At 31.2% G+C, this 17,573-nt stretch overlaps 2 protein-coding genes across 2 annotated transcripts; one reads left to right on the forward strand and one right to left on the reverse strand.

The window, feature by feature from the left end:
- Nucleotides 1-3,195: 3,195 nt before the first annotated feature.
- ATbp ((A+T)-stretch binding protein) lies at nucleotides 3,196-5,477 on the reverse strand. The gene is made up of 2 exons (XM_073973572.1): nucleotides 5,117-5,477; nucleotides 3,196-4,997 (listed from the first exon to the last, which is right to left on the reverse strand). The coding sequence occupies exons 1-2, from the start codon at nucleotides 5,300-5,302 to the stop codon at nucleotides 4,137-4,139; spliced, it is 1,047 nt and encodes a 348-aa protein (XP_073829673.1). The 5' UTR covers nucleotides 5,303-5,477; the 3' UTR covers nucleotides 3,196-4,136.
- A 9,411-nt stretch (nucleotides 5,478-14,888) lies between these two features.
- On the forward strand, nucleotides 14,889-17,573 carry LOC141398332 (GPN-loop GTPase 1). The gene is made up of 5 exons (XM_073975618.1): nucleotides 14,889-15,013; nucleotides 15,625-16,273; nucleotides 16,334-16,563; nucleotides 16,622-16,760; nucleotides 17,355-17,573. Exons 2-5 carry the CDS (start codon nucleotides 15,704-15,706, stop codon nucleotides 17,550-17,552), a joined length of 1,137 nt encoding a protein of 378 aa, XP_073831719.1. The 5' UTR covers nucleotides 14,889-15,013; nucleotides 15,625-15,703; the 3' UTR covers nucleotides 17,553-17,573.

The following is a 17,573-nucleotide window of genomic DNA, read 5'->3' on the forward strand; positions in this document are numbered from 1 at the left end:
GCAAATATTTTTTAAAAAATCCACGTTTATCCAGAAAATATTTTTTAAAAATCCACGTTTATACAGAAAATATGTTTTAAAAAATCCATGTTTATACAGCAAATATTTTTTAAAAAATCCACGTTTATACAGAAAATATTTTTTTAAAAATCCAGGTTTATACAGAAAGTATTTTTTAAAAAATCCACGTTTATGCGGAAAATATTTTTTAAAAAAATCCACGTTTATACAGAAAATATTTTTTAAAAAATCCACGTTTATCCAGAAAATATTTTTTAAAAAATCCACGTTTATACAGAAAATATTTTTTTAAAAATCCAGGTTTATACAGAAAGTATGTTTTTTTTTTTTTAATCCACGTTTGTACAGAAAATATTTTTTAAAAAATCCACGTTTATACAGAAAATATTTTTTAAAAAAAACCACGTTTATACAGAAAATATCTTAAAAAAAATCTACGTTTATACAGAAAATATTTTTTAAAAAATCCACGTTGATACAGAAAATATTGTTTAAAAAATCCACGTTTATACAGAAAAAATTGTTTAAAAAATCCACGTTTATACCGAAAATATTTTTTAAAAAAATCCACGTTTGTACAGAAAATATTTTTTAAAAAATCCACGTTTATACAGAAAATATTTTTTAAAAAATCCACGTTTAGACAGAAAATATTTTTTAAAAAATCCACTTTTATACAGAAAATATTTTTTAAAAAATCCACGTTTATACAGAAAATATTTTTTAAAAAATCCACGTTTATACAGAAAATATTGTTTAAAAAATCCACGTTTATACAGAAAATATTTTTTAAAAAATCCACGTTTATACAGAAAATATTGTTTAAAAAATCCACGTTTATACAGAAAATATTGTTTAAAAAATCCACGTTTATACAGAAAAAATTGTTTAAAAAATCCACGTTTATACCGAAAATATTTTTTAAAAAAATCCACGTTTGTACAGAAAATATTTTTTAAAAAATCCACGTTTATACAGAAAATATTTTTTAAAAAATCCACGTTTAGACAGAAAATATTTTTTAAAAAATCCACGTTTATACAGAAAATATTTTTTAAAAAATCCACGTTTATACAGAAAATATTTTTTAAAAAATCCACGTTTATACAGAAAATACTGTTTAAAAAATCCACGTTTATACAGAAAATATTTTTTAAAAAATCCACGTTGATACAGAAAATATTGTTTAAAAAATCCACGTTTATACAGAAAATATTGTTTAAAAAATCCACGTTTATACAGAAAAAATTGTTTAAAAAATCCACGTTTATACCGAAAATATTGTTTAAAAAATCCACGTTTATACAGAAAATATTTTTTAAAAAATCCACGTTTATACAGAAAATATTGTTTAAAAAATCCACATTTATACAGAAAATATTGTTTAAAAAATCCACGTTTATACAGAAAATATTGTTTAAAAAATCCACGTTTATACAGAAAATATTGTTTAAAAAATCCACGTTTATACAGAAAATATTGTTTAAAAAATCCACGTTTATACAGAAAATATTTTTTAAAAAATCCACGTTTATACAGAAAATATTGTTTAAAAAATCCACGTTTATACAGAAAATATTGTTTAAAAAATCCACGTTTATACAGAAAATATTGTTTAAAAAATCCACGTTTATACAGAAAATATTGTTTAAAAAATCCACGTTTATACAGAAAATATTGTTTAAAAAATCCACGTTTATACAGAAAATATTTTTTAAAAAATCCACGTTTATACAGAAAATATTTTTTAAAAAATTCACGTTTATACAGAAAATATTTTTTAAAAAATCCACGTTTATACAGAAAATATTTTTTAAAAAATCCACGTTTATACAGAAAATATTTTTTAAAAAATCCACGTTTATACAGAAAATATTTTTTAAAAAATCCACGTTTATACAGAAAATATTTTTTAAAAAATCCACGTTTATACAGAAAATATTTTTTAAAAAATCCACGTTTATACAGAAAATATTTTTTAAAAAATCCACGTTTATACAGAAAATATTGTTTAAAAAATCCACGTTTATACAGAAAATATTTTTTACAAAATCCACGTTTATACAGAAAATATTGTTTAAAAAATCCACGTTTATACAGAAAATATTGTTTAAAAAATCCACGTTTATACAGAAAATATTTTTTAAAAAATCCACGTTTATACAGAAAATATTTTTTAAAAAAACCACGTTTATACAGAAAATATTGTTTAAAAAAATCCACGTTTATACAGAAAATATTGTTTAAAAAATCCACGTTTATACAGAAAATATTTTTTACAAAATCCACGTTTATACAGAAAATATTTTTTTAAAAAATCCACGTTTATGTAGAAAATACTTTTTAAAAAATCCACGTTTATACAGAAATATTTTTTAAAAAATCCACATTTATACAGAAAATATCTTTTAAAAAATCCACGTTTATCCAGAAAATATTTTTTAAAAAATCCACGTTTATTCAGAAAATATTTTTTAAAAAATTCACGTTTATACAGAAAATATTTTTTAAAAAATCCACGTTTATCCAGAAAATATTTTTTAAAAAATACACGTTTATACGGAAAATATTTTTTAAAAAATCCACGTTTATGCAGAAAATATTTTTTAAAAAATCCACGTTTATACGGAAAATATTTTTTAAAAAATCCACGTTTATGCAGAAAATATTGTTTAAAAAATCCACGTTTGCTAGAAAAAATAACAATCTTCATTTATTTTACAAGTCCACGATTATGGAGAATATATTATCTACGCGATGCCAATATTGTATTTACTTCCATGGCTTGTCCTCAAATGTTGACATTTTTGTAGATTTTTCGTCCTGTGCTATAAAAATTCGACAAGTTATTTGAACACATTAAACATTAGTATGCGCAAAAACCAGGACATTTTGATGTATATAACACTTGTTAGTGTTATATGAAAATGATATAACAGTATGATACCTTAATGTTTAGTATAGTCAAAAACCTGGGCATTTTGTCCCATATAACACTTTCATAAAGTGTTATAATTTTAAGGATAAAAGTCCTATAAAACATAGAATACTTCCCTTAGCTGGTCCATAAAGTGTTATAATGTTGAGCGAAAAAATTCTATAAAAAATAAAATACATTTTGAGATAGACCTTTCAATTTGCCATAAAGGATAAGACGGATAGACGGCAGGCACATTGTAATTTTAGACTAACTTTATTTACTTAAAATCTTATTTTGTGTTTGTTTTTAATTTTATGTATAATAATTTGTATTCATTTGTTGTTTTGTCTAATATTAATTGCACAATAATTAAAACTAAAAGAAAAGAAAAAATGTAGAAGATTACAGAGAATAAAAACTTAAAATCAAAAGGCCATAGACAAATTGCACAAAGGTAAAATAAACAATTTTTATATAAAACTTACGAGATAACATCAAAAATAAAATCATTTAACAAAAGAAATTAGAAAAAAAAACATAACTGGACAATTTTCGCCTAGGAGAAAATGTCCAACTTAGCCTTTTTGATATCAAATCATAAACAAACAATTAAACTTGTCATTAAATCTAGGAAAACAAAAAATTAAAGGTAAGGCATTTCAAAAAGCAAAAAATATTAAAAGAAATTCTATTCTTTTAATTTGTATTTTTGTTTCTTTAACTATTCCACACAACATTCAACCAATGAATGTTTTTATAAACAAATAAATTTTCAAATGTTTTTAAATCTACAAACAATAAAGGCTTTACAATCCTGAATTAAAAAAAAAACTTAAACCTAAAAACTACAAAATTTATATTTCCAAAAAATAGATTTTGTTCCATCTAAATTTAGATTTTTTTGACACTACTCTATGAAAATTATACCAAAGCTTGACTTTATTAATTTATAAGCAAATAACTCAAACTTTAATCTCCTCTTCTTGAGCCATACAATTTTCTTAACAAATGTTTTGGGAGGGAGAATCAAAACAAATAAGAGAAAAAAAAACAAAACTATGTGAGGCAGGTTAATCCTTTACATTTGTCTTCACAAGGATAATGATGGTGGGTGGTTGAAACTTTGAAATTCTTTTTCTCATTGATTTTTCATTCAAAAATAAAAAGGAAATTGTAAAAAATTCAAAAATGGATTTCAAAAACGATGCGGCGGCACAAGTGTCATTTTTGCGGTACCCTTAAGGGAATGTTTCTTCTTCCGATGTGTCGACAAATTACATGACTGCTTAAAACTCGCTCCACATATCTCACATGAAAATTTTCGCTCTTTACTGTGGACACTACGATGCAGTTCCAGGCGAGATTGATATTTAAACTTCAAACCACAATTTTCAAAGTCACATATATACCAACGTTCACCATCTTCGGAGGACATGGCACTACTGGCGCTGGCCGTGGTACTGTTGTTGGCCGATTCTTTGTGTTGCACCATTTCATCTTTGATGGGCATTAGTGCTGCTGCCATTGAGGTTGGCACTTGTGAGGCAGCCGCAGCAGCGGCAGCCATTGACATATTCAGGGAATTCAGATTAGGTTGTACTAAGGCGGCATATGCACTGACAGGTGGTGCATGGACATGGGGTATTTGATACATCAGAGGTGTGCTTATTTCAATTTGTTGTGTTTGCTGATGTTGCTGCTGCTGTTGTTGCATTTGTTCTTGTTGCTCCTGTTGCTGCTGTTGTTGTTGTTGCTGATGGTGCTGTTGCTGCGCCTGTTGTTGTTGTGCCTGTTGTTGCTGCGCCTGTTGATGCTGGCCCGGATGACTTAACTGTGGTTCCAATTTTATATCAATCGACACTGACTGATTGGGATCTTCGTGGGTCCGCATTTCTGTATAGTCTTTTGGTTCCTTGTGCATATCCTCATCCTCTTGGCTCATGCTATCTTCCCGCTGTTGCTCATTTACACTCATTTTACGAAACAGTGGCAAGGGCATCATTGATGCCGCCTCCGCCGCTTCCATATATGCCTGGGCTGCTGTTCTTGTCTGTTCCTAAAAACCAAAAACAAAAAGTACACACACAGAGTCAAGAAAAATGGCGCGTTAATATCATTTGACCTCTCAACACAAACCCCTCCCACAATTTCCCCCAAACACTACCAGCAACTCACTTGTCTAACACCATGCATAAAATTGTGTTCATCCTGTATATGTTTCCAGAACTTATCTTGTGTCTGCAACTCCTCTTGGCAAGTATGACAAACAATCCAGAACTGTGTGCCGTCTCCTGATAAACAGAAATCTCCTAATTTTGTGTATATTTTATTATTTTTACTTATTATACGTGGAAACCCCATCGCGTACGTTGTCCTTTGACGTTTTATAAGATAATTTCTTCACTCCACCAAGTATAAATAGGATTTTTCTAAAAAAAATATTTGTTCCCCCACAAAAAAGTTGCCCAATAAAATATTTTTGTTTACCACTTTGTTTGACGTTTGTGACGTTTTCTTATCAAAACAACCGGCATTCAAAAGAAGATGATAGCACAACACCAGTAGGTTAAAAATATTTTTGTAAAAATTTAAAATTTTAAACTTATAAATTAATTATGGTCGTCACTATTTACTATTTATGGCATTTAAATAGTATTTTATGATGGAAATGCAATAACTTACATAAAAATGATAACTATATTTGAAATCTTCTTCTTACTGTCTGCAATGGAATTCTCAGTGAATTAATACATGGGGCAAGTCAAATATCAGAAATAAATGATAAGATGATAAGAATTATTCAAATAGATACAAGTAGATAAATCAATGGATAGGGCAAATTAACGATAAATATGGGAATCAAAATAAAATGACCCATAGTAAGGTCTCTAAACACTGAAAACTCTCAAAAGGGTTCTATAGATCAAGAATCAGATATTTGAGTATGTTTGTGAGAGAACGTAACGTACGCCGTATAGAGATAAAGGCCTGCGTACATAAGCTGCCTTGCCTGCTTAGGCCGCCATCAGACCATCTGCTTTTTCACATGTATGAATCAGCTGTTCTGTATATTAGTATACCCAAAGTGACAACATACATATGAAAAAGCAGATGGTCTGATGGCCGCCTTACCTTGCTTGGTCCCAATTTACATTAGGCGAGTTTACTTGCGGCAATTGTCAGTTTGTGGGTGAGAGAGGGTATTGAGAGGCAAAGGGTTACCATATACCTCACCTCTCTCTCTCCATCAAACTGACAATTGCCGCAAGTAAACTCGCCTAATGTAAATTGGGACTTACTTCTGATAAAAGAATAAAGAAGAAAAGGGCAACCCAGTTCGAAATTTCCTCGGCCTTCTCTATTCTTTTATTTTTATTATGTCAAAAATGAAGCAGGAAAGCAAGGCAATCAGGCAGAGCAGCTTATGTACGCAGGCCTTAACTCCCTGTAGGAAACATGGGGTCATGTGACGACATGTCACCACTTTGTCTAATAGCCCGTTTAGACTAGTTATTTTAAATCGACTCGATTTCTAAATCCAACTTTCGAATCCTAGTTGTTTAGACTACTCTAAAATGATATAAGATGCCAGTCAGCTGATCTTTGTTTACGCATACATACGCGAATTTGCAAAAAGAATTGCTTGAACATTAAAAATGGCAAGGTACATTTATAGAAGGTAGAAGTGACAATCAGCTGTATTCTTACTTTTTTTGTAAATTTAGTTTTCAAAATGTAATAGGGTCTACTCATGAAATTTGAAACTTCGAAATTTGCCTCCATAAAATACTGTTTTTCTTCCTAAACTTGCAGTAAAAATGACCTACCACAGTTCTGAATGCTTTATATTTACATTGTCATTCAAATTTGTTCTATTTTGGAGGATTTTCAAAATGTATTTATGTTTTTCCTGAGAAAAATTTTGGAACGACCCTATTATTCAATATTTTCTTTGACAATTAATTTTCGATACCAACAATGTTGTTTTTGTAAATTTGTTAGTTGTTGTAATTCATGCACATACCTTCTATAAATTTACCTTGAAAAATGGAATACTGCACAAAATTATCTGACAAATTGGTATTGAATATGTTGTTTACAATTTAAATTAAATTAAAGCCACATTCATTTTATTTTTATTTAATATTTTTTCTATTTTTCCGCTTCTGTTTGTTTTTGTTACAGTTATTTGAAAAATGTAAATAATAGGGTTATGACTTTTGTACAACCTCATATCCTCAAAATGTCATTTATTCGTGCAACAGGAAAACAAATTTGGTGCAATTTTTTTTTTTCATTTCATGAGATTTTCCAAAAAAATTTTTTCAAAGTGGTTTGTGCGTAACTTTTTTAGTAATTAAATGGAATGAACGTTGTTATTTTTGGCATTAATAGACAAAAGTTCATTCACTCTCGCTATAGGAAATTGTTTTTGAGAAAAAAGGTCAAAAAGTCATAACCCTTGTAAATAAACGGCGCATGAACATAGTTGCCAATATTGGTACAGACTGCAATAGTTGCATTTTAAGAGCAAAAAGCAGTGTTGTATATCAAAATATTTCGATTTAACATTTGATTTAAAACAAATCAAAGTTGTGAGTTGATTTAATTTTGTATGGTAAATCAGGGTGGATTAAGAACTTAAATCGAGAAAATGCCCTTAATCGTCGTATAAGGGTATAGTCTAAACGGGATATAATAATTGATACTTTTATCTTATAGGTACTTTATACGATATGTTATTTTACACATGTGCTGTCATTTTGCATATACATTTTGTATACAAAAAGTGACAACCCATATGTAAAAAACATATCGTGTAAAGTACCCATTAATTGTTTAGTTTTGTTCATGGTACAATAATTCATAAGTAGGCCAGGTATGAGAATCGCCAAAAAAAATACAAGCCTGTCGCTATGGCTTAAAACGTCAAAATTGTTTTGATGAATGATAACGGATGAGTAAACAAAGAAGAAGAACGAAATGTTGAAATGAAAACAAAACAGAGTTGAATTTTTTGATCAATAATAAATATCAACTCTGCATGTCAACACGGTTTTGACAGAATAAGCCATAACAACAGTCGCTACTCAACCCTGGTTGATATTAGACCGCTCTTTTCGACTGCGTTTTCTTTCGTATTCTTTTTAGCAAACAACAACAAACATATAGAGCAAAACATAAACAAACTGCAAACCGGCAATTCTTTTGTTTTGCATGTCTCTTTAATTATTCTTTTGTTGAATTTTTTTTTACAAAGGGATATTATTATATCTTGGATTGTGTTCCGCTTAAAAAAATGAGCGGGGTCGACAAACCACCCCCGCTTCCACCTCCTCCTCCCCTTCCTGGGGATTCAAACAAAAGGAAAGCACCACGATTATCCAGTGATAAAAAGTCATTCAAAACAAGTCATGATACACCCAATAATAATAAATCTTTCAAATTCTCAGCTGCAGTGCCTTCGCAACCTGCCCCATTGGCAACTCAAGATAATGCTTCCACTTTAACATTTCCAACATCAATTCCGGCTACACAGACAACTCCACGGTTGGCACCTGCCTCATATCTTATACCATCCTACTTTGCAAACCAGAACTCAACTGAATCTCAACCGCTATCGATTATAGACATTCCGCAAGCCTCAGGAACGGCAGAACAAGAACCTTCATCTGCTCCAAAAGAAAAAATTAATAATAGCCCCACTCTAGATCGCTATAACTACAATGCACAAAGTAATACTGCATTGCAATATCCAAAACATCATCCGGGACCTTTCCATGTACTGGTAACATCGGAAACCCCAGTCAGCTCACGCAGGAAAAACTGCGAACTTCATGTTTTTGCCAAATTGGAATCAATAAATATTGAGGACAATTATGTATGTAAATGCATTGGTTTTAACACCTTTCGCCTAACATTCAACAACTATGGCTCTGCCAATAGTTTCTCACAAAACCAAAATCTTTCGACTATCGGTTTGAAAGCCGAAATTCCTGAAAGATTTGTTCAAAAATATTATGTCATTAAAAATGTTCCAACATCGATTATGGGTCTTACTATAAAAGAATCCATTACAAGCAACAATGACATTTAATCATTAAAAAAACGAAGGCTGTCAAACAAAAGGTGTACCCACGTTTACAGGCGTTCCTCCATCCCAACACACATAGACTCCTGTAAAATAGAGTCTATATAGTAGAATACCCGATTCACAAAAGGCGCCAAAATAATGGAGAGGAAATACTACACATACAGATGTAACTTTTATACTCCCCACACTCCTTCCCAGCAAGCATTTTCTATCGCCCATTACCCGAAGCAGTCACTCCCGGGCGATAGAAACACACATCCGCGATATCGCATTCTAATTGATGTAGGCACACCGTACGGGAAGAAATGAACCACGCATTCGTTTCCTCATAAAAATATCGCCATCGTGACTCTCGACTCTGGACTAAAGCGATTCTTTCAAAGACAACGCATGAGACACATTTATGAGGAAACGAGTGCGTGGTAAATAAATAAATAAATAAATAAATAAATAAATAAATAAATAAATAAATAAATAAATAAATAAATAAATAAATAAATAAATAAATAAATAAATAAATAAATAAATAAATAAGTAAATAAATAAATAAATAAATAAATAAATAAATAAATAAATAAAACAAAAATTAAAATCGAAAATGTTTACATTTTAAAAGTCAAATTATATTATCATTATTTCTGCCAACTTATTTGTTTTAATTTTCTTTGTCGAATGAGTGTAATAAATACTGTTGGCACTTTTGAATTTTTGGAATTTTTTGGATTTTTTGTTTTTTTTTTCTAATATTCAAATTCACTCTATGATAAAGAAAATGAAATTTATTTTTTCTTATCTAAATATCACTCACATTATACACAATACATATTATTATTTTTTCTGCTTTTTATCATTCACAATTATTTAGTCACTGCACTTTTTTACATTTCAATTTATAAATGTTTAAATATTAAATTATTAATTTAATTTTTTCAATTTCACTTTTCCACGAACCTTTCGCACTTACAATATCAAACTGACTGATATTTTTCTTATTGTTGATATTTGCAAATACTTGGAGTAGCTGTAAAACTCTCACCTTATCTCTCTCACGAGAAGAAATAGTAAAACAATGTAAATTGTTTGTGTAAACAATCAAATGCAGAATTTTCATCTTCTTCTGTGACACTAGGTAGTTCTTGCAGATCGATCTAATTTGAACAGTAATACATTTGTTATTGTAAAATGATAAAGTATCGCTCTTTTATAGAAAAGAAGTTCAGAAAGCGATTACTTTTGGTAGAGGAAGTGAGTAAGTCACTTCCAAATGCTAGCTGGGTTCACTCCTATAACACATACACTATCTAGTGTGAGAGATACATACGTATGAAAACATCACAGAGGACATTAGATGTCGTTGGCATAACCGTTATTCTTTTCATAAAAATATGTGAGGTATTGTTTGGTTGTGTGTCGTTGTGTGGAAGGGAAGAGTGGTAAGCCAAATAATAGTTTTCTCTGAAAATGAAAGGATGTTTAAATACCACACAATTTGCTACTTTAATAGTTGTGTCAGTAACATCTCTATGACAATGACATTACTGGCTAACGGCCACAACGGGGGAAAGGGAGATTACTGCAGCAGAATATTATAGTTACAACCATTAGTCGGTAAAACATATTGTTAAACATACTGGCGGTTGAGAATACAATAGGTTGGGGTGAAAAATATCGACAATAATGCTGTAGAAGCTATTATAGACACATTTTTTATAATAGAAAGTTTTTATGGACAACTTTTCAAAATGTTGTTATCGACAAATTTTCTATAACGAAAATTTGTTATCGACAAAATTCTTGTAACGAAAAGTTGTTATTGGCTAATTTTGTATAAAGAAAAGAAGTTATTGAGAACTATTTTATGTTGTAATGTAAAATTTCCTCAGCGTAATTTCGCCTAACAGTTTCTGAGTATTTAAGCCACGAAAAACTTTTCTACAAGTGGTCATAAGATACGCTGTTCGGACTGCACGATACTAAAGAGCAGTACACGTTGTCAGTTTTGAATGACGATTTTTTGCAATTATCGATAACCGTCCAACAGTCCAGCAACCACAAAATATTTTGTGGTTGCATGATGACTGACAAAATTGAACGGCCACACTGGCAAGCAACCGATTATTTGAGCAAAACTGACAGTCAAAACTGATCGTGTGTACCCCACTTAAGTCCCATATCATAGAGCCAATATGAATTCCCTTCGGGAACATATGTATGTACGAATGTGTATATCACAATGCAATGTTATTATCGAACTGTTATAATTGTTCCACAAACATACCAAAAGGGGCAAGGAAGACTTCTCTCATATCAATGAGTGCACCCCGATCCATATTAGCTTAATTTTACGGTACCTACTGTTTATGGCCGAGTCCGAACGGCGTGTCTAGACACCACTTGTAGAGAAGTTTTACATGGCTGAAATACTCAGGAAATGTAGCCAACATTACTGAGGGGTATTTTGCCACCGGTGAAAAAGGTTTTGATGTTGCCTGGCCGTGGAATCGACCTCACGACCTTCAGCGTGCAAGGCGGGTGTGCATAACAATGCCCCATGGTGGCACTCGAGCTGTTATCGACAATTTTCTATAACGAAAAGTTGTTATCGACAACTTCTCTATGACGAAAAGTCTTTATCGATAACTTTTCTATGACGAAAATTTGTTATCGACAACTCTTCTATGACGAAAAGTCGTTATCGACAAGTTTTCTATGACGAAAATTTGTTATCAAAAACTTTTCTATAGCAGTATGGTGGGGTGAAAAATATGGGGTTATTATAAAAAACTTTCTATCACAAAAGATTGTTATCGACAAGTTTTTTTAAAGAAAAATTGTTATTGACCGTTGTTCTATAACAAAAATTTTAATAGACGACATTTTTTATCTACAACTAATCCATAACGAAAGTTGTTATCGACAACATTTCTATAACGAACGTTGTTATCGACAACATTTCTATAACCAAAGTTGTTACCGACAACTTTTGTATGACGAAAACTTGTTATCCAAAACTTTTCTATAACGAAAACTTGTTATCGACAACTTTTCTATAACGAAAAATTGTTATCGACAACGTTTCTATGGCGAAAACTTGTTATCCACAACTTTTCTATAACGAAAACTTGTTATCGACAACTTTTCAATAACGAAAACTTGTTATCGACAACTTTTCTATGGCGAAAACTTGTTATCGACAACTTTTCTATAACGAAAAGTTGTTATCGACAATTTTTCTATGACGAAACGTTTTTATCGGCAACTCTTCTATGACGAAAAGTCTTTATCGATAACTTTTCTATGACGAAAAGTTGTTATCGACAACTCTTCTATGACGAAAAGTCGTTATAGACAACTCTTCTATGACGAAAAGTCGTTATAGACAACTTTTCTATAACGAAAAGTCATAATCGACAGCTCTTCTATGACGAAAAGGTGTTACAGACAAGTTTTTTTATGACGAAAAGTTGTTATCGACAATTTTTTTACAGCAAAAACTTGTTATCGACAAATTTTCTATAACGAAAAGTTGTTGTCGATAAATTTTCTATAATGAAAATTTATTGACGGTTTTTCTACAGCAAAAAGTTGCTAACGACAACTTTTCTATGACGAAAAGTGGTTATCGACAACTTTTCTATGACGATAATTTGTCATCGATAACTTTTCTATGCCCTAAAGTTGTTATCGACAACTTTTCTATGTATATCGACAGCTTTTCTATAATTTATTTACTATTGCGACACGTTGTTATCGATAGCAGTTCTGTAGTTATCTATGTATGTAGTTTCCGACAATTTTTTTATAAAGAAAAGTTGTTATAGATAACTATTGTGAAAAGTTGTAATCGAAAACCTTTTTATATCCAAAAGTTTTTATCGACAATATTTCCATAGCGAAAAGTTCCTATTGACAACGCTTTTATAGCCAATATTGTTCTCGGCAACTTTAGTATAACAAAACTTTTTTATCGCCAAATTTTCTATAGCAAAAAGTTGTTATCGGAAACATATAAAAAACTTATAACGAAACTCTAAAGTGGGGTACACACGATCAGTTCAAACTGTCGATTTTTCGTAATTATCGATAGCTGTCCAACCGTCCAGCAACCACAAAATATTTTGTGGATGCCGGATGACTGGCAAAAGTGAAGGGCGGCACTGCCACGCAACCGATTATTTGAGCAAAACTGACAGTCACAACTGATCGTGTGTACCCCGCTTAACTCTATAACCGAAAGGTGTTATCGACAACTATTTTATAACAAACGGCTGTTACCGACAACTTTTCTATAACGAAAAGTTGCTATCGAAAATATTTCTATAACGAAAAGTTGCTATCGAAAATATTTCTATAATGAAATGTTGTTATCGACAACTTGGCTAAATGAAAAGTTCTTATCGACATCTTTTTATAACTAAAAAAAGTGTTATCAATATCTTTTCTATAACTAAAAGGTGTTATAGACAAGTTTTCGATAACAAAAAGCTATTATCGACAACTTTTCTAAAACGATAAGTTGTTATCGGCAATGTTTCTATTACGAAAAGTTCTTATCAACAAATTATCTATAATGAAAACTTGTTATCGAAAAATTTTCTATAGCGAAAAGTTGTTATCGAAAACATTTCTATAACATATAGGTGTTATCGACATCTTATCTACAGAAAAAAATTGTTATCGACAACTGTTCTGTAACGAACAATTTTATCGACATCTCTTATATAACTAAACTGTGTTATTGACAACTATTCTATAACAAAAAACTGTTTTCGAAAACTTTTCTAAAATGAAAAGTTGTTATCGGCAAATTCTCTATAGCAAAAGTTGTTATTTACAACTTATTTACAACAACCAGTTTTCATAAAAATCTATTCTATACAGAAAGTTGATATTTACAACATTTCTTTAGTGAAAAGTAGTTTCACAGTTTGTTTCTCATAGATTAACCCTACTATCGACCAGTTTCCTATGGAGAAAACTGTTATCGACGACTTTTCGCTGACGTTACAATTTTGTGAAAACGAAACGTTTCGTCAAAATTATTTAAAAAATCTTCCTGTTACTGAGTAAAGCTTTTCTCTGCAGAAATTGTGTCGATAACAGAAAAGATGCTGATAATTGATTTTTGTTCTCTGTCAGTCCATTTTCTACTACAATTCCTTTTTCATTTATTACAACTGTTGTTAAATTATTTTGATTTCAATTGGTACTTGAAAAACTAATCCACACAAATTGACATGATGAAAAAACAGATGAATCTTAAGACAGAAATGAAATTCGAATGGAAGAGAGAATGTGGGTGGGGAGTGAAAAAAATGTTAAGCAAACGAAATATTTCACAGCACACTGTCAACATGAAAAATGTGTTTGTGCATGGTATAAGTAAAGAGGTAGATTTAAATGAAAAAAATCTATAGAACCCTTGTTTTTCTTGAATTCCTAAAACTTCAAAATAAAAGCAACAGGTGGGTTTGTTTACAATGCATTTTTTGAGCATTTTATAAAAAACGCGAAAAATGAATGAAGCGTTAAGTTTTCTCCACATAATCGAGTTGTGAATAAGATAAACTGATTGTTTCCATGCAAATCTCAACAATTTCTTCCATACAAATGGTCTAAAAACAATTTTAAAAATCATTGAATTCGATTGTTTTTAAAATTGTTTGGCATATTATTCAAACACCACACACACATACACAGTTTGTTTATATTGTTTTGAAGTTTTAGGCATACTCGAATGAAAAAAATTAAATAGACATAAAGCTTTGGCTAACCTTTCTTATTAAACCCTGTGTATAATGAATTATATCGACTGATCTAGTTCATACGCTCTTTTCAATGAATCGTTCTATTGAACTAGTTCGTTCATGAACTATACAACTCTACTCTAAATGCGACCAAAACAACAACGTAATAAAAAATAAACAACACGCGTTTTGATACAAAGGAAAAAGAAAAACTGAGTAATAATAATAATTGTGAGTTCAATTATTTATTTTAAGCTACAAAATACACAAAATTTAACAAGGAATATAGAATTACCAAAGAGCCCCTCTGAAAATATGATTCATTCGAACAACCGGCTACGTAGCAATTCAAATGAGTTTCCTTTACGTTGCAACTGGCGAAAAATTCGGGCATTTTCACCTTCTTCAAGAAGATGTTTGCATCGCCTGGAATGTAGTGCAGCTTTATGACTCCATGAATACTATTGGCAATACTACCAATCATTTCAACTAGGTGGTTTCCTCTTCCTCCGTTCTTAATGGCTTGAATTCCACTGAGGCTAGTTTATTGATATCGTTGTTTACAGCAAATTCCAATACCTTTGATATGGCTATCAGCTCAGCTGAGATGGAGGACATAATTTTGTCATTGTAAAAGGCCAGAACCTTAATGCACGAAGGCTGCTCCAGTGAATTCCAAAGTAACAGATCCATCACTGCATCGTTATGATCACTGTAAAAACTTCAGTTCAAACAAAATTTTCAGACCGATCCGATAGGTGCCTCTTAACGGCACTTGTTCACCTTTTCTTTACAAAATCTTTTGCTTTCAAGTTATTTAATGTGGTTTCTATTTTTTGTAGGTCCCTCCTCAAACTGTGGTAAGGCCTAGCCTGGAATCTGTCAGTTAAACCCCTATAATCCTCTTTAAAAGACGTAACAATGGCCACCAACACATCTTTACCATTATCCGTAGAAAATGGTCCACAATCATCACCGATTTGTCTTATTGTGCTAGGCATGGCTGGTTCGGGTAAAACCACATTTGTGCAAAAACTTACACAAACATCCTTTGCCAAGTATAAACCCTATGTAATCAATTTGGATCCAGCATGTCGTGAAACACCGTATCATGCCAATATTGATATACGAGATACCGTCAACTACAAAGAAGTTATGAAACAATATAAACTTGGACCGAATGGCGGTATTGTAACATCACTGAATCTATTTGCCACAAAATTTGAAAAGGTTGTCGAATTAATACGCCGCGCCGGACAACAGGGCCATAAATGGTGTATTATTGACACACCCGGTCAAATTGAGGTATTCACATGGTCAGCATCGGGCACAATAATTACCGAAGCTTTGGCCACAATGTTTCCCACAATTGTTGTGTATGTAATGGATGTGGTGCGCTCTTTGAGTCCAACAACATTTATGTCTAATATGTTGTATGCCTGTTCCATATTGTATAAGGCCAGGTTGCCTTTTGTTGTGGCCATGAATAAGGTAAGTACGGAACTTTAAATTTTGATAAAAAATACATTAAACTATGTTGCTTCGTTGCAGATTGATATGCAAGACCACGACTTTGCAGTTGAATGGATGACCGATTTTGAGGCCTTCCAAGAAGCCTTGGAAAAGGAACAAAACTATATTAGTAATCTCACACGTACAATGTCCTTGACTTTAGATGAATTTTATAGCGTTCTTAAAACATGTGGCATATCTTCAAAGACAGGTGTGGGCTTTGATACGTTTTTTGGTTTAGTAGAGGAAGGAGCCATAGAATATGAAAAGTATGTGTGTGAACTTTATATTGAAACCTATAACAAATTAATACTTTTTATGTTTTAGAGAATACAAAGCGGAGTACAATAAACTACGTGAAGAAAAGCTAAAGGAACAATCCAAAAAACAGGAAGAAAAATTGGAGTCAATTGCCAAAAGTAAAGGAGCTGGCAGTGAGATAAAATTAACTGGCTTTGTGGAGGAGGTATGAGCAACATTGTAATACCTATGATGTCCTCTGGTAGAAGAATAAGAGGCAAAAAGCAAACAAGTTCGAATTTTTCCTTATTCCTTTACCAAAAACTTTACTCAAACCTTGATTGTGTTTTCGGCTTTAATAGTTTCATGTTACATTTTAAAATTATTGTTTAACAAGTTTAATCCCCATTATTATAAGTCTTCTTTTGTTATATTTTGGATTTATAGCGTTCCGGTTAACTTAAAATTAAAAGTGATGAAGAAATTTCAGGGAGGAGCTTCTTGTCATTAACTTTCAATGTGAAATTTATATTTTTAATGCCTCCAAGTTAGTTTATTTTGCATTTTCAAATCCATCAGATAGTAAAAGAACAAATGTAATAATGGCCCTAAGCAGTATTACGTGTATCAAATGGAGATTAATCCATTATTTCGAATAAGTTCCAGTTAACAGCTTACACCTAAATATTACACACTCTTCCAAGACAAACTCTTTCCGCAAATTCTGTCCAAAAATAATATGAGTGTGTTTAGAAGAACTTACCATTTAACAACACATTTTATTAAAACAGTTATTAATGCATCTTTTGTATTCTTTCAGGTTTCCAGCGGCCGAGAACTTTCCGATGTCTATTTAAAACATCCTGGTAATGAAAGTTCGGAAGATGAAGAAGGCAATGAAGATGAAGCACCATCCACATACCAGGTTGAACAAACCGAGGAGCAGAATTTCCAACAATTTGTTAAAAATCGTATCGATACACAATGTGAAAAGAATAAACAGTTGATGTCGGAGTAAAGAAGAACTTATTGATTTTAA

Source organism: Musca autumnalis, unplaced genomic scaffold (assembly GCF_047663935.1).
Source record: "Musca autumnalis isolate F117 unplaced genomic scaffold, ASM4766393v1 scaffold_3, whole genome shotgun sequence".
Classification (NCBI taxonomy): Eukaryota; Metazoa; Arthropoda; class Insecta; order Diptera; family Muscidae; genus Musca; species Musca autumnalis.

What these genes read in the sequence shown, in the direction of transcription:
- ATbp (XM_073973572.1), bottom strand. Translation starts at nt 5,302, where the DNA reads ATGGGGTTTCCACGTATAATAAGTAAAAATAATAAAATATACACAAAA. An exon ending in TTATGCATGGTGTTAGACAA is followed by an intron (nt 4,998 to 5,116) that starts GTGAGTTGCTGG and finishes TTTGGTTTTTAG; the next exon opens with GAACAGACAAGAACAGCAGC.
- LOC141398332 (XM_073975618.1), top strand. Translation starts at nt 15,704, where the DNA reads ATGGCCACCAACACATCTTTACCATTATCCGTAGAAAATGGTCCACAA. An exon ending in GGAGCCATAGAATATGAAAA is followed by an intron (nt 16,564 to 16,621) that starts GTATGTGTGTGA and finishes TTTATGTTTTAG; the next exon opens with AGAATACAAAGCGGAGTACA. An exon ending in TAACTGGCTTTGTGGAGGAG is followed by an intron (nt 16,761 to 17,354) that starts GTATGAGCAACA and finishes GTATTCTTTCAG; the next exon opens with GTTTCCAGCGGCCGAGAACT.